Consider the following 21,040-nt stretch of genomic DNA (forward strand, 5'->3'; position numbering starts at 1 on the left):
TGACGGCGGATGATGTGCTGTACATGGAGATTGGTGGGGTGGTAGGTGAGGACCAGTGGGGTTCTGTCCTGGTGGCGGTTGGAGGGGCGGGGTTCAAGGGCGGAGGAGCGGGAAGTGGGGGAGATGCGGTGGAGGGCACCGTCGACCATGTCGGGGGGGAAATTGCGGTCCTTGAAGAAGGAGGCCATCTGTGTTGTACGTATTTTGAACTGGTCCTCCTGGGAGCAGATGCGGCGGAGACGAAGGAATTGGGAGAATGGGATGGCGTTTTTACAGGGGGCAGGATGGGAGGAGGTGTAGTCCAGGTAGCTGTGGGAGTCGGTTGGTTTGTAGTAGATGTCCGTGTTGATTCGGTCGCCTGAGATAGAAACAGAAAGGTCTAGGAAGGGGAGGGAGGAGTCCGAGACTGTCCAGGTGAATTTGAGGTCGGGGTGGAAGGTGTTAGTGTAGTGGATGAACTGTTCAACCTCCTCGTGGGAGCAAGTAATATTTGCACCACACAAATGCCAGACAAGACCATCTCCAATAAGAGATGATCTAACCACTGCCCCATGACATTCAATGGTGCTACCCATCACTGAAACCCCCACAATAACATCCGAGGGGTTATCATTTACCAGAAACTCAACTGGACTTGCCACATAAACACAGTGGCTACAAAAGCTGGTCAGAGGTGAAGATTGCTGCAGTAAGTAATTCAACCCCTGACTCCCCAAAGCTTGTCCACAATCTACAAGTCACAAGTCAGGTGTGTGATGCAATACTCCCCACTTGCTTGGATGAGTGTAGCTCCAATACACAAGACACTTGACACCATTCAGGAGAAAGCAGCCCACTTATTTGCCACCACATCCACAAGCATCCATTCCCCCCCACCACCGACACTCAATCGTAGCAGCGCATACTATCTACAAGAAGCACTGCAGTAATTCACAAAAGCTCCTGAGACAGCATTTTCCAAACCCACGATCACTTCCATCTAGAAGGACAAGGACAACAGGTTCATGAGAACACCACAATCTGCAATGTTCCTCTCCAAGTAACACACCAAGCTGACTTGGAAATATATCGCTGTTCCTTGATTATCACTAGGTCAAAATCCTGGAATTCCTATTGTTGTTATGTAGTTATCTAGTGTTTCCTTAAGATAATTTTAAAACGCTGACCAGAATGTTATAAATGAATTTGCCCAGATATCCCACAATACTGAAGCAGTCAAACCAGTACAAGTACAAGCAGGAAATGTGGGACACCTGGGCAAATTCATTCATAACATTCCAGTCACAGTTGTCTCATAAAACAGTCCCAACTTTATTACGAGCAAGGTTAAAATAACCTTTATTACTAAACATACTATCTCTAATCCTATTTGGCCCCATAAGGTTACAATACTTCTCCAGTCTCTTGGAGATTTATGCAGTCACTTTCTGGTTGTCTCTGGGTCTGCGAAGCTGCTTTCATCCTCTCTCTCTCTTTCTCTCTCTCAATGATCACCTGTCTGTCTGGGTCCTCCTTTGTTTGATGGTTAGATTATTGGAGGTATGTCTGTTCAGTATAACTGTTTTTTTTCATTCTGCTAATGTCATTAGCACCTGGTTGCTGTGCTTGCACTGAATCTGGTGTGTGGGTTTTGTGATCTCAGAGTTTTACTTAGCCAATGTACCCAGCATCCCTAGCTGTTTTAAACCAGCTGTTTTAAACTAGCCAGGAGTCTGCTACAATGTAGACTGCACAGGTTTAAAAAGGCATCTCACCACCAACTTGTCAAGGGCGACTAGGGACAGAGAATAAATGCTGACCAGTCAACGACACCCACATCTCACAGGTGAATGAACAAAAACTCTTAGTATCATCATCTTAATGTTTGTAATTTCACTAGGTTCCTCTTTCACCTCCTGATTTATAGTTTATACTGAATTAATTTTTGCATTCTATTCAATGAAGGCAAAAGCAAAATTCACTTCATCCACTGTTTCTTTACTATCAACTCCCCATTCTCACCATCTAGAGGATCAACGGTGACTTTATTTACTCTTTTCATGTTTAAATCTGTTAAATTCTTGCTATCCGTTTTTTACATTTCTGACTACCTTTCTCTCATACTTTTTTTTTCCACGATTAACATTATATTCTTTCCCTTTCCTTATATTCCAATGAATCATCTGACCTGCCATTTATCTGTGTGTAGTTATATGCGTTTTCATTAAGTATAATTGTTTCTATAACTGCTTCGGTCAACCACAGGTGATGGGTCCTCCTTTAAAATTTTTCTTTATAATAGGAATATACTTATTCTGAGTGTGCTAATATGCCCTTAAATGTCAGCCGCAATGTCTCTATTGATCTATCCCCTTGGTGAGTATGCCAGTTCACTTCAGCTAGCTCAGCTTTCATTACCTTATTTAGGTTTAAAACACTATACTTATAGCCAACCTTCTCCCTTTCAAAACTGATGCAAAATTCAATCATATTGTAGTTGCTAGTACTAGGGATGTCATTAATTAATCTTGTCACATTGCACAATATCATTCCAGGCCTCTCTGAACACAGAATTACTCCCAGTGGACTGGACGATTGCAAATGTCATATTGTTGTTTAAGAGAGGTGCGAAGAATAACCCACGAAACTGTAGACCTGTCAGCTTGATGTCAATGGGAAAACTGATGGAGGCCATAATAAGGAATAATGCAAATATACACACAGGAAAATAACTCAATTACTTGACAGTCAATGTGGCTTTGTCAAGAGTTGGTCATGTCTTACAAATTTAATTGAATTCTTTAATGAGGTTACACAGGCTGTGGATGTAACATGTGGATTCAGAAATCATTTGTTATGGTGCCACATGGCAGATTGTTAACAAGTTTGAAATACTTGGGATTGATGGATCCTTGGCAGCATGGATTAAATGTTGGCTGAAAGATAGCAAACAATTGTAGGTATAAGTGGGCATTTCCCAGATTGGAGAAGATGGTATTACCCAAGAATTAGTACTGAGATGCTTGCTTTTTCTGTGTAATATAAACGATCTGGAGATCAGCGTCGAGGACAAAATCTCTAATTTTGTAGATGCTCGGGAGAATGATGATGATAATGCTGAATGACTTCAGAGGGGCATTGACAAGTTGGCCAAATGAGCTTCAATGCAGAGACGTGTGAGGTAATGCATTTTGGTAGAAGAAACACAGAGAGACAATACAGGCTTATTTATACAACTTTGAGGGAAGTACAGGAACAGAGGCATCTCATAGTTCACAAATGCATAAACAGACCCTTTGGTCCATCATATCCAGGCCAACCATAATCCTAAACTAAACTAGTCCCACCTGCTGTGGGTGGCCTTGCAAGTTGAAACAGTTGTTAAGAAGACTTATAGGGCCCTTGAGTTTATAAAAACAAGGAAGTGACTGTGTCTACATCTCTACAAATCTTTGGTCAGATCACATTTGGAGTATTGTCCTCAGTTTGGACACCTTATTTAAGGAAGGATGATAAAGCCTTGGAGAGAGTTCAAAGAAGATGAATTAGAATGATACCAGGAATAAGGGATTTTGGATACAAGGGAAGTTTAGAGAAATTGGGCCTATTCTCTTTGGTGCACAGAAAATTAAGAGGTGACCTTATTGAGGTATTCAAAATTAGGAATAATTTTGATCATGTAAAGAAAGACATTCTGTTTCCACTAGTTGCTATGTTAGTAACTGGGGGGTCGCAATTTTAAAATTATCAGCAAGAGAGCAAGGAATATCATGTGGAAGAATTTCTTTACTCAGAGTTGTTCGGATTTAGAATGCACTGCCTGGGAGAATGGTGGAAGTGGACTCCGTAAAAGGTTTCAAAGAGAATTGAGTATATATTTGAAAGAATGAATTTAGAGAGTGGAGATAGGGCTGGAGAATGGGCCAGCTGAGTATCTCTTTGAGGAGTTGGTACAGACAGGATGAGTCAAATGGCCTCCTTCTGTGCTGTAAAATTCTATGATTCTACAGTTCTATGACTGCTCTCTGGTCAGTTCAAAAGTGTGCTCCTCTAAAAAAACTATCTTAGAAAGCATTCTATGAACTCCTCTGCCATACTACTACAATCTGATTTTTCCAGTTTATATGTAAAGTCACCCATGATTATTGCCATTGCTTTATCATAAGCACCCAATATTTCATCTTGTATACTTTATCACACATTGTGATTCTGTTAAGGTGCCTGTGGGCCTCTCCCATTAGTTAATTCTTTCTCTAACTAATCCTCAATTTCAGCTAAACTTATGGTATTGACTCTTGTTTTGCTAAGGTTATTGGACAGCACACAAGTCAAGTTTGGCCTTGATGTCAAAGCCTCTCAACCTCAACCCAGGAATTCAGCTTTCTATGTTCGTGATTGTATAGAGTGGCTTCTGCTGTTGGTCAGGTAAGAACAGGATCCAGCTTGGTTGTGAGGCTATAATTGTTACATGGACTCCCAAAACATATCACTGAGTGTGGGACAGCCAATGCCTGTGACTGAATAATGCCAAGAAATACTCATTGTATAGCGGTGTTGGATTTCACCCAAAGTGACTCCAATTGAAGGTAATACTTTTGAACTGGGAGAGTTAGGTTTTTTTTCTTGGATGGCTGTTCACGTTCTGCATTAAAGTGCATCACCTCAATGGAAATGTTTTCAGCTGCACATGGTCCCCGTCCAGAGAATCCTGTTCGAGATCACCTAAAGATCCTCTTGCAAACTGGCTCATTGCTGTGACTGAACAAGGCCCTGGGCAGCCTGTGTGAATGGTAACCACGGCAACGCAGCCCGTTACTCCTCCACGCCACCACGGGGATCACGTGGCGGCTCAGCCCATGTGACCCGGCTCTTTCGAGCGTCCAATCAGGCTTCCGTTGGTCACGTGACGGGGTGTTGCGCGGCCTCCGCCGATTGGGCGCCGGCCCAGTCGGGGAGGGCCGTGTTCGCCTGCGTGCAGGGCTCCTGGCGTATCCTCTGATCGTCAGGAATAACCACTCATAACATCAAGAATGAAGTAACCGCTCATCAGGCAACGACAACAGCCCCGACTGCATCAAACGTGTGTACGGAGGTGGGGATGTGACTCGGAAGTGATCCTGCCGGAAGTGGGGTTCCGTCTAATCAGCTGATGGTGATGGTGAAGAGGTGGCTGTTATTGTTCGAGGTTTGAGAAGAAGCCAACGGCCCCTAGACGTGGATAAGACCGCCCTCCGCTGCCCCTCACCTTGCGATATCTTTCCCGCCGGGGGCACAGTGGCACCCGGGTCCTTCTCCCCGGGACGGATCGGCATCCGACCATTTATACCGGGGACCCAGCAGCTCCCGGGCTCCTGTACCCGGGACAGAGTGGATCCCGGGTCCCTATCCCCGGGGCACAGCGAAAGCCGGCTCCTCCTCCAGCAACGGGACAGCCGGGCCTGGATTCACCCGCCCCCTCGCTTGCAGCCGGGCCAATGCTCGATCTGGAAGTGGTGCCCGAGCGGTCTCTGGGGAACGAACGATGGGAATTCGCTTTAGGTAAATACAATCTGGTATGCACACTGTGCACTGGACAACAGCTTTGTTCATGTGAGGTACATCTCGCTAGAAGGGGAGAAGTGGAAGGTGAGGGGACATCATCTCTGAGTCATATGGAGAGGAGGGGTCGTATTGTTCTGCAGAGGTACATGCAGAGCGATTGCTTATGTGACGGAGGGAGTAATAGTACACCCCCCGGGGGTTGGGTGGCTGCTGCAATTCCTTTGAAGAATCTGGGGAGATTGTTCCGTATGAAGAGTTTCCAGTTGACGTCGATTATATGGGCGCTAGTGTATTTTTAAAAATTAACTTCATTGTCTATTATAGCACAGCATTTGGCCTCTCTTTCTTCTAGATTTCAGATGTAAATCTATTGTTATATCAGAATTTAGGATAAGACTTGACTGCATTTTCTTGGACAGCACTTCATCAACCAGATGAGTCTATTCTGTGCATTTAGCAGACCATCCTAGAAAATTCCTGAAGAAGGGCTTATCCCTGAAACATCGATTCTCCTGCTCCTTGGATGCTGCGTAGCCTGTTGCGCTTTTCCAGCAACACATTTTTTAGCACTTCATCCTAGAAAATGGACAGGTGCAGAATCCTCTTTGAGACCAGTTGCATCTTGCTGTCTGAGACAGTTATGTGTAACTTGTTGGACTGGCTACAAGTCCTGCCATGTAAAGAGAAATATCTATTTTCTGTTAATTTGCCAACTGCTAATCAATAGCTGTGAAGTACATTTAATTATTGTAATTGTGATAGGATAGTTTAAATTTATTGCTGTTTTGCTGTCTTACTTGGCATCCCTGATGCTGGAATTTAGTGTAATTCACTTTGTTTAATCAGGAGCGCATGTAATCGTGTATTTAGTGGTGCCTTCTGTTGGCCTCTGTGCTATTAGCTGCTGGCCAATTTCTACCCAAAATACATTTGTTCTTTGGAAATTAAATGGAGTGTCTCTTGGGAAATTGGAATGCTTGTTCAGATGATTATATCGTGATTTGAATTGGTGAGCAAAGCAATCGCTGCCTGAGTGGTCTCTGGGGAACATTACAACTGAGCTCAGTGGTTTCAAGAATGGCTGGCTGCTGGAGCAAGTATCGTCATGGTCTCCCAGGATCCATGTTGGACCATAACTATGCCTGGTTAGCGAAATGTGCGATTTGGTCAGTTCTAGGACTACCTCATTACAGGTCAGTGCAAAGGCGGCCAACCACTTTGCTGTTCTTACAGCTGTTATTTTGTATTCCTGACTCTCAAAGTCCGTTACCTTATTATTCCTCACTAAACCACCTCTTTTAAAATTCCCTAAAATCCTTCCTTTTATCCTCTGGATCTGCAATCTCCTTGAGTTTAAAAGCCCTCTGAAATCTTTGCCTTCATCAATCTGGTGTCTTTTGCTTCCTTTTTTTCTGTTTTGTTTTAACTCGTTTCAACATTGTTGACTTACGAGGTCCAAAGGTCTGAAATTTTCTCTTAAACTTCACCACATTTCCCTTTTTTAAAATGCTGCTTAAAATTTACCACCTTAACCCAGCTTTTTGTCCATATCCTAATGTTTCCTTGTATAACTGTTAAATTTTGTTAATGCCCTTGTGAATTGCCTTGAAGGTACAACATAAAAGCAAGTTATTGTTAATGGGATTTATTTTTACAGCTGGTATCTGCTCTGTGCTTGAAGTGGGGAGGATGAAAACACTTTTTTCCTATGCATTGAAGTGTCCACCCTCTGAAATATTATGATATTGAAATGAAATTTCCACATGTATTTGCTGCTCCATGCAGCTAATGAATTAACTGGTTGGCCCTGTACAATAGTGGCTTGCATTGGTAACATGTTTGCCTCCCTATTTTATTTAGTTTTCTGACTTTTTTTAAAGTTGATTTATAATATAACTTCTGATCTTTGCCTTTTTATTTCCAGCTGTGACTGTGTTCCAACCAGTTCATATCTATTTTCTTGAGCTATAGTATCTACGAGTTCACAGGTTCTTGACTCTTCACTTTATCATCCTTTTAATATTGATCCTGTGCAGTATTGTACTCCTCTTGACAGAAAATAGTTAGTTGTTCAGAAGTACATGGAAGAAACTACTAAAATAAATTTGGTTGAGGTGTTTTTGAAATGATGCAGTGGCTGTGATGAAATCTTCCATCAGTTGTAATGCAAACCCTAGTGTGTGCTCTTTTACCAATCATATTAGTAAAGAAGGTTGACCTTAATTAACCAATTGACTTGTGAAATGCTATGTCTTGCCAAATGTTTAGGCACTTGTCTCTCTCTCTCTATGTAGTGCTCCAGCTTTGTTACCCTTCTGGGAAATCATTACAGTCTATAATCAGATTTTTGATAGGTTCATTTAATAATGTAAGCATACAAATAAATGCAATGTAATGTGCCAACTTAATTTGTTTTTTAACTGTGCATTTTTAATTTGTTTTCTCAAAATTAGGTGCTGCCTGGGTGAGAACCTTTTAGCTGTTGAAGTTAATAGACTCTGTCTACTCTTGGCTTCCTAATACAGATCCCACATTTCTAATAGGCAAATTCATATGAACATGATTTGCTGCTTATAAGTGGTCCAAATAAAATATATGCAACATATAGTGCTTGATGGTGACCCTGCATCGTATTGAAAGTGTTAGAGTCCATTTGCCTATTGTGTCTGTGCTCACTCTCCAAATGAGCAGCATTACTTAGTGCCATTCACTTGCTTCTTCATCCAACTCTTGTATGTTGGATGGTTACATAAATAGAAACAATACCCTCATGAATGCCTCTGTTGAACTTGTCCATACGCTTCCAGGCAGTGTATTCTAAACCTGAAAAAGTGTTTTTTTTTCTCTCATCCCATTACCTTTATAAAATTACTTCAAACTTGTGCCCTTTAGCCTTGTAGTGTACTCCTGATACCAGGCACCATGACAGTCAGCACAGAACTGTTTCACTCCTTGTCACCTGCACCACTCCAGTATAGATGACAGCTCAGTTATTTCTGAGCATGATTGAGTACTGCCAGCAAAAGGTTATATAGTTCAGCCACATAGTATGGTAGATTATAATAATGTTATCTTATTCATCAGTATCTACACTGCCCTGACCTGAAGTTCTTTACTACTGGGTGTTGCAGCAAGGACTTCCAGCTTCACAATGGTAAACTCATCTTGATCGTGGGTACTATGTATTATTAAACTGAAAGAACAAAGTGTAAGACAAAACCCAACCACTTGGGTTGATCCTCTGAAATGTTATGTTAATTTTTTTAAGCTTCAAATTTTATGCTTCAAACATTATGGAAGAGTGTGACCATGGCTGGTTATCTGTTGTGCAGTAAATACCTAGCCGGTGGTGAGATTAATGTCAATGGCACGGTTTTTGATCCCCATTTTGACAGACCGAGCTATATTTGGGTTAACGTCATTACACTACCTGTAGGAAACAAATCGTGATGCTTTTGTTATTCAACAAACAATCGCCAAACACTAATTTTGGACAGAAAACGCAAGGCAGCGGCAGCTTCACAGACATTAGAGATAAGTGAGCACAATTGATTCAGTCCAAAATAGTTATGACCTAGGTGCTAAAATAATTCATTACAAATTACTCTTTAATGGAAAGGATGGTTGTTATTGTGTTTTGACTGATTCAAATGACTGGATGTTTTTAAAATAGGTATTTTAACAGATGGGAATTTGACCATCTTTAGCCAGCTACTACAAACATGTTAACAATCTGGTTTCCTCTTTGCCTCCCAGTTCCCTTGGAGGAACAATCCTAGCTTTTCCTGCTTTACTCTTTTGATCCTTTTCAGTCAGACCTAGTAGATCTTTGGAGTTTGAACAGTGTGAAAATTAGCACTGTATCTGAGTCATTTGCCTGAGTAGCAGTGCCTCTGCTTTTATCCATGCTGTGGGCTATTTTTCTGTACATCATAAATCTGCTCATGTGCCAGTTGTGAACCTAAGGAAAGTATCAGTGATGCTAGCCTGTTGATGGGAATGAAGCTCTGTTTTCAAGTATATTTGCTTTTTCTAATTTTTTATTATTAAGGCTTCTTTTCAATTAAAACCCAAAACAGAATGACTCAGTTGTTTGTTCACCAATGTTTAACAGGGTAAGTGCGTAGTAAATTGATGCATTATAACCATGCATAAATTCAAAATCTTCTATATTGTGTGGTTTCAAATTTGAGTAAAACTACCATATGAAGCTGTATTGTTTCATTTTTATAATTACTGTCTGTCTGTCTGAAAGACCTTGATTCATTCCTCATGCTAAGTTAACTGACCTTAAATGAGAATGTCCTATCTTTTCTTCAGAGACCTGCATTAGTGTTCAAACTAATAGATTGATGGTTGACTTCCCATGCTAGTGTGGACCATCATGTGTTTGAGTTTGTAAGATAATAAAGTAGACATTGTGATTTCATTAAGTGATTTCACCAAGATAAGATGGGTGTGTGTGTGAGTGCGCACACATGTTGGACTGGTCTACCATTTGATCGTGGCTGATCTGTTTTCAACCCCATTCTCCTGCTTTCTCCCTGTAACCCTTGATCCCTTTAGTCGAGAACCTATCTATTCTTGTCTTAAATACACTGTGATTTCTCATTCAGAGCCTGCATAGTTCCATAGATTCATTATCCTCTGGCTGAAGAAATTCCTCCCATCTCAGTCTAAAAGGTTCTCCCTTTGCTCTACGGTGTGCCGTAGGGTCCTAGTCTTTCCGAGAGGCAACATCTTCTCCAAATGCACTCTATCCAGTCCTCTCCATTAAACTCCAAGTACAGATCCAGAGTCCTCACCTGTTCCCCTTTGTCTCCAGGATAATTTTTGTAAATCTCTCCTGGACCCCCTCCAAAACCTCAGATATAGGGCCCAAAATTATTCATACTATTCCAAATGCTGTCTGACCAGAGCCTTATTCAACTTCCTTGAAATGAGTGTGAATATTGCATTTGCCTTCCTAACTGCCAATTGCACCTGCATCTCAAACTTATGAGAAGCCTGAACCAGGCCTCCCAAGTCCTCTGTACTTCAGATTCCTGAAGCCTTTAGAAAATAGTCCACACCTGTATTCTGCATAATGTTATGATTTGCTAAATTGTATGCCATCTACTGCTTTGCCCACTCTCCTCTTCTGTCCAAGTCCTTCTGTAGATCCCCGCTTCCTCAACGCTACCTGTCCCTCCACCTATCATTATGCCATCTGCAAGCTTGGTAACAGTATCCTCAGTTCCTTCATCTAGATTGTTAATATAAACCTAAATTGTATTCCCAGCACTGACCCCTGTGGAACTCCCACTCGTCATCAGCTGCCATCCGGAACCACAATCCTTTATCCCCAATTCCTGCCTTCTGTCAGTCAAATTCTCCATCCATGCTAATACCTTGCCCCGAATACCATAGTTATCTTCTATAGCAGCATCCTTACAGCATCTTGTCAAAAGCCTTCTGGAAATCCAAATAGATTGTATCCACTGTCTCTGGTTTGTTTAACTTGCTTGTTACCTCAAAATAATTCTAACAGATGTATCAGACATAACATCTTCTTGAGGCCCCATTTTACCATGCACTCCACAATCTATTATTCTTTATGGACTTCAAAATCTTACTAACAATTGAGGTCAGGCTAACTAATCTATAATTTCCCAAATTCTGTCTTTTTTTTTTCCTCCTTCCTTAAATGTGAATGTTACATTAGCCATTCTCCAGTCCCCTGGGGCCCTACTGACTCCAGTGATTCCTGAAAGATCACCATCAATGCCTCCACAATCTGAGCTCTGGGATATAGTCCACCTGGTCTGGGTGATATCTCCACCTTTCAACTTTTAATCCAGTAGTCACTGGAGGGGTAGTAATATCCCCCTCCTGAGAGATGTGAAAGATTAGGGAGAAGTCAAATGCCCCTGATGACAATACAGGAACTGTCCACCTGCAACTCCTCTCAGATTGCATGGATCAGTTGGAGTGGTAGCCGGACTCGGGCATCCAGGAGGCAGAAAATTTTATAGATGGGAATTTCATGGATGTGGTTACAGTAGAGGTTCATCCAGATAGGTGATTCTCCTCTTGAATAAGTATGCCATTTTGTATAATATTCTTTGTGGTGGGGGTGGGGGGGGGGGCGGGTATAGCTGGGTAGAAGTGTAGATGAGGTAGTAATTGAGGACTTTAGTCATGGCGCACGTGTTTGTGGCCACAAGTGAGGCTCAGGATGATGTGTTCCTTCCCTGGTGCCAGGGTCAAGGATGTCTGAGTTGGCACAACAATCTGAAAATGGAAGGCGAGCAGCCAAAGATCATGGTCCATATTGGTACTAATGACAGGCAGGAAGAGAATTGAGGTGGTGCAAAGGGAATTTAGGGAGGTAAGTAGAAAATGAAAAGCAGGGCCTCCATGATTGTGAACTAGCGATTATGCCTTGAGCTAGTGTGGCTAAATAGCTGAAAATGTGTTGCTGGAAAAGTGCAGCAGGTCAGGCAGCATCCAAAGAGCAGGAGAATCGACGTTTCGGGCATGAGCCCTTCTTCGGGCTCATGCCCGAAACGTCGATTCGCCTGCTCCTTGGATGCTGCCTGACCTGCTGCGCTTTTCCAGCAACACGTTTTCAGCTCTGAACCCCAGCATCTGCAGTCCTCACTTTCTTCTGGCTAAATAGCTGGTCTGGGGAGGAGGGGAGGGCTTCATTTATCTGATCATTGAGATTTCCTCCAGGACAGGAGACACCTGAACAAGGACACCAATAATCTTATAGGGAGGTTTGCTAGTGCCACTGGGAAGGATTTAAGCTAATATGGTAGGGGGATATGAACCAAATCAGAAGGCAAGCATGTGGACTGGTTGAGGAGAAGGTACGCTTAAGTCAAGTCTAATAGGGAGAATAGACAAAGCCAGTTTGAATACACTGGGACTGGCAATCTAAAGTGTGTTGATTTTAATGCAAGGCATAGAACAGATGAAGCTGAGCCTGGATTAGTATTTGGAACTACCATGTTGTAGGCATTACAGAAACTTGGTTGAGAGACTGCTCTATGGTTTAGATGTTTCAACTCTGATAAAGAGGGATGTAAAAGGAGTGGAGGAGTTGCAATTCTAATTAAGGTGAATGTCACAACTGCCTTAAGAGAGGATGTCTTGAGGGGCTCATTCAGTGAGGTCAAATGGTTAAACTCAAGAATAAGCAAAGTGCACTCACTATGCTAGCATTACACTATAAGTCTCCCAATAGCCAGCAGGAGATGTAAAATCAGCATGGTTGTTGTAATGGGTGCTCTTAATTTCTCCAGTATGGACTGGAACTTACCTAGTGTCAGGAGCTTAGGTGGGCTAAAATCAGGAGGCTTCCTTGAAATAATACAAAAGTTGTCCAACTAGCCTTGTATTGGGGAATGAGCCTGGTCAGGTGATCAAAGTTTCAGTTGGGGAGCGTTTTGGAAACAGTGATCATGTTCTGTGAGTTTTAAGATCGTTATGGTTAAGGGTAAGACTGGTCATCAGGTGGAAGTACTAAATTAGGGAAGGCTAATTACAACAATATTAGGCAGGACCTGTGGAAAATTAGATTGGGGAAAGTTGGTTGTGTAGATTCACATCTGATGTGGGCCTTTTTTTTTAAAAGGCCAGTTGATCAGAGCTCAGGACTGGCATGTTCCTCTGAGGATAGCAAGATTTGGGAGCCATGGTTGACAGCACTTCCTCAATGTTCAGTCAAAGAGAAAATGGAAGCATGTGTGAGATTTCGGGAAATCAAATTAGGCAAGGCCCTGGAGGATTTAAAGAAAAAAGTAGGAAAGAACTTAAACAAGGAATTAGGGGGGGCTAAAATGGGCAATGAAATGTTCTTGGCAAGTAGGATTAAGAAGAATCCCAAGGCATTTTATATGTATATTAGGAGTAAGAGGGTGACTTGAGAAAGGGTCAGTCCACTAATAGACAAAAGAAGAAATTTGTGTGGACCTGGAGGAAGTGGGTGGGGTCCTTTTAATGAGTACTTCACAAGAAGGGCACGGTTGATAAATTAGGGAGGGGCATGTTGATATTAAGGAGGTGGTGATGTTGGATGTCTTGGAACAAAACATTAAGTCCCCAAGGCCTGATGGGATCTATCCCAGGATACCAAGGGAGGCAAGGGATGAGATTGTTGGGGCCTTGACAGATCTCTGTATCCTGTTTAGCTACGGATGAGACTGGAGAAAAGCTGATGTTCTTCTTCTGTTTAAGAAGGGCAACAATGATAACCTGGGAAATTATACCCCATACAGCCTGGCATCTGTCATAGGGAAATTATTGGAGAAGACTTAGTGGCAAGATTTATTCACATTTGCAAAAGAATGAACTTATTGGGGATAGTCAGCATGGCTGTGTTGGGGAGTTCTTGTCTCAATTTAATTGAGATTTTTGAGGAAGTGATGAAGATGATTGTGGGTGGGGCAATGGTTATTGTCTACATGGACTTTGCTGAAGCAGTTGACAATATCTGTCATAGTTGTTTGGTCCAGGAGAGTGTTCCATGGGATCCATGGTGAGTTGGTAAGTTAGATACAAAATTGACTTGGTCGTAGAAGATACATGGACTATGATCTGCAAGGATCAGTTCTGGGCCCTCTAATTTATATGCATAAATGATCTGGATGAAAATGTTGATCTAATTAGTGCAGGTAACACTGATATTGATGGAGATTTGTGAGGAAGGCTGTAAAACAGCAGAATAAAGATCAGTTGGAAAGTTACGCAGAAAAATGGCGGATGGGGTAAGTGGGAGGTGATGTATTTTGGAAGGTAATAGGGAACCTGTACATAACTCGCATTAGTGTTACTTCCTTTGTAGTTTCTCAGCTCAATCTATACAGGTTCTCTGCCTGCTCGTCCCATGTTGCTTCCTGCTATCAATTTAACTTAACTTAATTAAACCCAGCCCCCTATGCCCATCTCTTGATAGAATGTGTACCCTTGGATATTTAATTCCCAGCACTCATCCCAGCCACATCTGTGTGGCACGCAACATCATATCCACCAATTTCAACCTGTATTGCATTCACCTTGTTTTGTATACTGTGCACATTTAGGCACAACATCCTCAGTCCTGCATTGACCACCCTATCTTATAGTTTTCCCCATATCTGCTGTAGCTGAAATTGGCTTCCTGACCCTTTCCAGCCACTGTCCTATAATATGTTGTGCCAGCACCCCTCCTGTTTCCCCACTTTAACTTAAAGTATTTGCAACCACCCTGTTTAGTCATTCTAATGGGACCCTGGTCCTAGATGGAACCTGTCCCAATACTGATGCCAGTGTTCCACAAAATGGGATGGATATCTCTTTTTCATTCCTTTAGCTATGCATTTCCTTCCGTAATCTTGTGTCTTTGTCACTGTGCACATGGCTCAGGTAATGATCCAGAGATTACAATCTGAGGTCTGTTTTTTAAGTTTTGTTCCTCAATCCTTATATTCCCAAACAGGACCTGTTTTGATGCCAACAGAGATCACAGCAACTGAATCCTCCCCTTTCTCTCCAGTCTCGTGGTCTGACTTAGGTTGTGGGTAAATTGTTGGAGGTGATGAGAAAAGATTTATGGACATTTTAGAGTAGATAACAATTGGTTAGGGATAGTCAGCACAGTCTTGTGCAAGGAAAATCACATCTCAAATTTGTTTTTGAGGAAGTTACCAAAAAGATTGAGGACAGAGCAGTTTATGATGTTTACTTGGACTTTAGTACAGCCTTTAACAAGATTCCACATGGTAAACTAATTATTAAAGTTAGGTCACATGGGATTCAAGGGGTGTGTGTCAATTGGGTACATAAGAGACAGTAATGGTGGAGGATTGCTTTTCAGACTGGAGGCCTGTGACCAACAGTGTTCCACGGATTGGTTCTGAATCCTCTTTTGTTTGTCATTTATATAAATGACTTTGAGAATATAGAAAGCATGGTTAGTAAGTTTGCAGATAACACCAAAATTGGTGGCATCATACAGTTAAGAACGTTTTCTAAGATTACAAAGGGATCTTGATCAAAGGGTCAGTGGGTTGAAAAATGGCAGATGGAGTTCAATCTGGATAAATGCAAGATATTGCATTTGGTACAACGAGCAAGGGTAGGGCCTATATAACTAATGTTTGGGCCTTGGTTATTGTTGTGGAACAGAAGGGTCTAGGGGCGCAGGTGCATAATTCTTTGAAGTTTGTGTCACAGACAGGGTGGTTGAAAAAGCCTTTTAGATTAGATTAGATTAGATTACTTAGTGTGGAAACCGGCCCTTCGGCCCAACAAGTCCACCCGCCGAAGCGTAACCCACCCATTCCCCTACATTTACCCCTTTACGTAACACTATGGGCAATTTAGCATGGCCAATTCACCTGACGTGCACATTTTTTTTTGGACTGTGGGAGGAAACCGGAGCACCTGGAGGAAACCCACGCAGACACGGAGAGAATGTGCAAACTCCACACAGTCAGTCGCCTGAATCGGGAATTGAATCCGGGCCTCTGGCGTTGTGAGGCCGCAGTGCTAACCACTGTGCCACCGTGCCGCCCACTTTGGCATGCTGAACTTCATTGCTCGGTCCTTTTGAGTGTGGGATTTGGCAAGTCATGTTGAGGTTGTACAAGACATTAGTGGAGGCCTCTACTGGAGTTCTGTGTCCAGTTGTGGTTGCCCAGTTATCAGAAGATTATTATAAAGCTGGAGAGGGTTCAGATGAGATTTACCAGGGTGTTGCTGGGTATGGAAGGCTTGAGTTAAAGAGGCTGGATAGGCTGGGACTTTTTTCACTGGAGTGTAGGAGGTTGAGAGGTAACCTTACAGAAGTTTATAAGATAATTTGGTGGTACAGTTAATGGTAGTTGTGTTTTCCTGTGTGTGGCCGATTTTGAGATGAGGGATCCTGTTTTTAAGGAGAGATTTTAAAAAGACATGAAGTGGTAGATGTCTTTTAAACATTGTAATTGTACCTACATTTGGATAGATACATGAATAATAAATATTTGGAGGAATGTGGGCCAAGAGCAGGCAGGTAGGGTTAGTTTAGTTTGGGATTGGGTTTGCCATGGACTATTTGGACTGAAGGATCTGTTTCTGTGCTGATGACTCCAGTGCAGCAATAGTTGCTATTCTGAACTTATCCTTTGGCACTGTTGGGCAGAAAACAGGAGCTTTGATCTGCATCTAATATCTGTAAGCAATATGGAAATACTCTGCGTTGCTGAAATGTCATTGTTCAACACTAATAGCCTCAAAAGTTTAAAATATTGACCTTTGATTACCCTCATTCTGTAGTCATGATGAGTAATCATTTCTATTAAATCTCGATCAACAATGGCATTAGTTTTAAGAGAATTCTACTAGATTTTTAGAAATGATAGTGAAAGTGCTGACTTCAGAAATGTGTGGGTTATAAAATGCACATCTATGATTAACTTGCTCTCCATGAGCCTTTTTGTTTTGCCTAAATCTGTCGTCTTTCCTGCTCAATCCTTTTGTTTTCTTTTGTCTGTGTTTGCCTCCATAGACCCTTGGACCTGCCTTGCAAACTGACTGGGACTTTGTAATTGGCTGTTAAGATTTGTAAATTATTAATGATTTTCAAAAATAATTTTTATTTTTACTTTTTCCTTTGTTCTCTCCTCTCTTTCCACCCCCAACACCACCACCAGCGCTATCTTTCTTTGCCTGGTTGAACTTAACTTGTTCAGTGTACTAAAATAATTTAAGGTTTCATAATGTCTAAATGAAAAGACCTGTTTACAAGCTAATTCTTCTTTTTTTTTTAGGAATGCCATTGGCTCAGGGTGTTGCTATTCTCCAAAAGCATTGTCGTATCATCAAAAACGTACAGGTTCTCTACAGCGAACAGGTGAGACACCAATCCCTGTTGCCCATATATTTCTCTCAGTGCAGTTTGTTATCTTACACGCTGTACAGTTATCTTACACATGTACAGTGGCCCCAGGTGATTGATACTGAGCAAGTGAGTTTCTGGTGTGAAACTCAGCTTGGTAAACTATCAGCTTTAATTTTGCACTTTGATTGCTGTGGTGGCCAACCACTGATGTATTCACAAGAGGCTGCCAAAGCATTTTTAACAATGTAAGTTTACACAAGAAAAAGATATATGAAAGCAAATAACTTCAATAAACAACAAAGATTAAATCCTATTTCCCATCAATGTTCTTTATAGACATGCGATTGCACTCCTGTCTGGTCTCTGAAGTTACTTGCTCAACTGACAAGGTTTCAGGCAGTTTCCCTTCTTCAGATGTGATTCTCTGCCGTCTCCTGCCTGTGACACACAGGCATGAGCTAACTTGTCGAATTCTAAGGAAGGTGGACTTTTCCTCGCCCCTTGGATTCCCAAAACAACTTGAGATGCCTTTTCCAGTTCTGTGGCCAGGAGACTGCCAAAACTAAAGTGCCCTTCTGTTAATATGGATTTTTCCTTTCTTGAACAAACCAGCTTGTGCAACCTCTCCATCTGTCCTTTGAGTCATAAATCTTAAATTGAGGAACACTTCAGCGATTATCTCACTTCGGTGGTATTTAAACTGTATCATATGATTTATTGGAAAGGCAGCTTTGACCCAAAGCCAGAAGCGTTTTTGATCTCTTAAAGAGTTACCTTACAGAATTAAACCCAAAACCCATTTATCCATTATTTTATGCTCAAATAATAACATTGTAGTATAAATCTTCTTTGCATATCTCCATTAACGCTATCAGGTTTGCTCTAGTTACTAGTCAGTATTTCACATTTGCTGTCCAGCATGATTTAAAATGCCATTCTGAATGAAATGGGAGACAGAGAAACTTCTGTGCAATCCTGTCTGGTTCTTCTCTGCTTAAGAGAGTAGTGGCAAAGACGAACATTCCTCATTGACCTGGCCCACAGTGATGTACTAATGGAATTGCTTTCCAGAACTGGAAGAGCTTGATTTTGGATTTAAAATGTTTGATATTTCCAATTACATTCAGAATGTCCAAGGTTAACAGTTATGTATAAGGAAGCTGCTTTGTATGTTGTTTTCCTGGCATTAGTCCATAAGGATTAGGCTGGAAAGCTAATTTGCTGGCTGACTGCCCAGTAGGTCTTCAGTTGAACTTGTCTAAACCAGTCACTTATTCAAATGGCTGAACTGAGATTTTCCCTAGAAGAAATAGCCCCACAAAAATTGTAATAAAGTACAAAAGTTTAACTTGCATATGAGTTCCATAAGTGTCTGTGAAGATATTTTGTGGTTAATGAAACAGTTTAATTAATTTTTCTTTGCGGTTCTGGGAAGATGTGCTGTGTATTCCTGGCAGTTTTCTTGTTGAACTATTGACATTGGTTTGAATAATTTTCATTATTAAAGCTTTCCATGTCTTTCAATGTATCATCCTCGTGACAGTTTCTCCTGAGAGGTGCTGTTTTGACTGGTGTGGGATGGAATATGACAGCTGAGACTAATCCTCCACTGAATACCCAGACATGCTTCTGTGATGAAAACAGTCCTTTTTCCAACAAATTAGGGGAAACAATATTCTATTTTATAATATCTTGGTGCAACTTAAAATGGATGTTTGCTGAATTTTAAGATAGCTGAAGCTGAATTGGCTTTAGGACTGGTCCAGATTTGATCTGTAAACAATTTTTGGAAGCCCTGTTCCAAGCACTAATAAATGAATAGGCAAGATATCAGTGGATATACTCATGTGTTGAAAATGCTATTGTCACCCTATTGATAACCCTTTATTCAAAAAGGTGGTTGGAACTAACATTAAGTATGTGCATACCATTGCAGAGTGGAGAACTCCATGCTATTACACAAGAGAAATGAACTTTTGACAAACTTACTTGAATTACTTTGGAAGCAACTAACTGTCCAGAAGCATTAATGCAAGCTAAATGCACTAAATCCAATCCAGTCCTAGCATTGGACCTTGGTTAGACCTAATTTGGAATGTTGTCTTGTTTTAGCCCTTTGCGAAATTTGAAGAGGCCCAATAGATATATACAACAAAAAAATTGCAGTTACATCTCTCAATTAATGTAAGAAAATAATTGAGCTCAAATGTTGCATAATCAAATTAAAATCACAAAATATTAAGAGGGATTTAAGCTTGATTTAAAAAGTCATCTTCAACTGAGATGAGAAATGCAGTGTAAATTTGCTCCATCACTAAGCATGCCCACTTGTATCGCCTATAACGTTGCGTATCGCCTATAACGTTGCGTATCGCCTATAATATCGCCTATAACGTTGCGTATCGCCTATAACGTTGCGTATCGCCTATAACGTTGCGTATCGCCGACCCTGTCTGAGTTTAATTTCATTTTATATGCCTTAGTTTCCTGTAGATTTAACAATTCCAATGTTTCCTCCTCTAAACAAGAGTCTCTGGATCCAAAACATTAACTCTGCTTTCTCTCCACAAATGTTGCCAGACCTGTGTTTTCCCAGCAACTTCCAATTTTGTTTCTGATTGCCAGTATCTTCAATTTTTTAGCTTTATTTCCCCCCCCCCCCCCCCCCCCCCCCATGTTTTCCTGGTTGACTTTCCATTTTTCAACCTCTCCAAAATTGGACAGAGATTTAGATGAGTTAATGTTCTAAGTTTCACCAGATCCTATTTGTCCGTCCACCCCTGTTATCATTGCCCTATGTTGATTCTTGGTCCAGCAGTATTAGTATTTACAATTCTTTTCCTTTTCACAAAATCCATAGGTTTACTGCACCCAATCTTAGTACAGCCCTGCAACCCTCTAAGATATCTGGTTTGTTCCAATTCTGACCTTCTGCCCATTACTGGTTTTATTTGCTTCACCATTTGGCTGTTCCTTCAGATGCCCTAATCTTTGGGATTCCTTCCCTGCATCTCTCATTTCCTGTGTTGACACACCTTAAAACCTACCTCTGAATCTTTTATTCACTTGTTTTTATACTTGCTTGTGTGACTCTGTGTCATGGGTTTTGTGAAATGTGCCACTGAGTATTAAGGGTATTATCTAAATGCTTGCTGTTGTAAAGAGTATGGTTTCAATTGTTTTCAACTTGTGTTGTCTGTCTTGCTATGTTGCTGTACACAACCTTCCCCTTGCCCATTTTATTAAATCTTATCAGCATAAGCCTTTTTCTTCATGTACCTATCTAAATTGCCTTTGTGAATCTGGGCTATAGCTAACTGTTGCTTGTGACAGCAAGTTCTACGTCCTAATCATTTTCTCTTTGGCTATGTTAGTGACTGGCTTCTATTTATGGTCTATAGAGGTAGTACTGCACAAAAAGATTGGCCAACAGTATTTCCTATTTTGTGTTTTTTGCCAATCTATCAATTCACCACCTTTTCCTGTTTCAGTTCCCAGATTTATGATTCTGCTTCCAATTTTAATGTCTGCGAATGCAAATGCCTAATCTTCTAGAAACATATCACTGATGTAGAAAGTGATCTTTAAACCATTCCAGAACAGAAATCGTACTGTGTACACACTTCAAAAAAAAATTGCAAATGATTCCTACTATTTCAACCTTTCTAAGCA

At 41.3% G+C, this 21,040-nt stretch overlaps 1 protein-coding gene across 1 annotated transcript in view; it reads left to right on the plus strand.

Moving 5' to 3' along the window:
• Window positions 1-4,884: 4,884 nt before the first annotated feature.
• Window positions 4,885-21,040, plus strand: part of phaf1 (phagosome assembly factor 1) — a 63,200-nt gene continuing 47,044 nt past the window's right edge. The window contains exons 1-2 of the mRNA XM_043707225.1: window positions 4,885-5,517; window positions 17,298-17,380. Of these exons, the coding sequence (XP_043563160.1) occupies window positions 5,454-5,517; window positions 17,298-17,380 (147 nt within the window). The 5' untranslated portion in view covers window positions 4,885-5,453. The remainder of the gene's footprint in view (window positions 5,518-17,297; window positions 17,381-21,040) is intronic.

This window comes from Chiloscyllium plagiosum, chromosome 17 (genome assembly GCF_004010195.1).
Source record: "Chiloscyllium plagiosum isolate BGI_BamShark_2017 chromosome 17, ASM401019v2, whole genome shotgun sequence".
NCBI lineage: Eukaryota > Metazoa > Chordata > Chondrichthyes > Orectolobiformes > Hemiscylliidae > Chiloscyllium > Chiloscyllium plagiosum.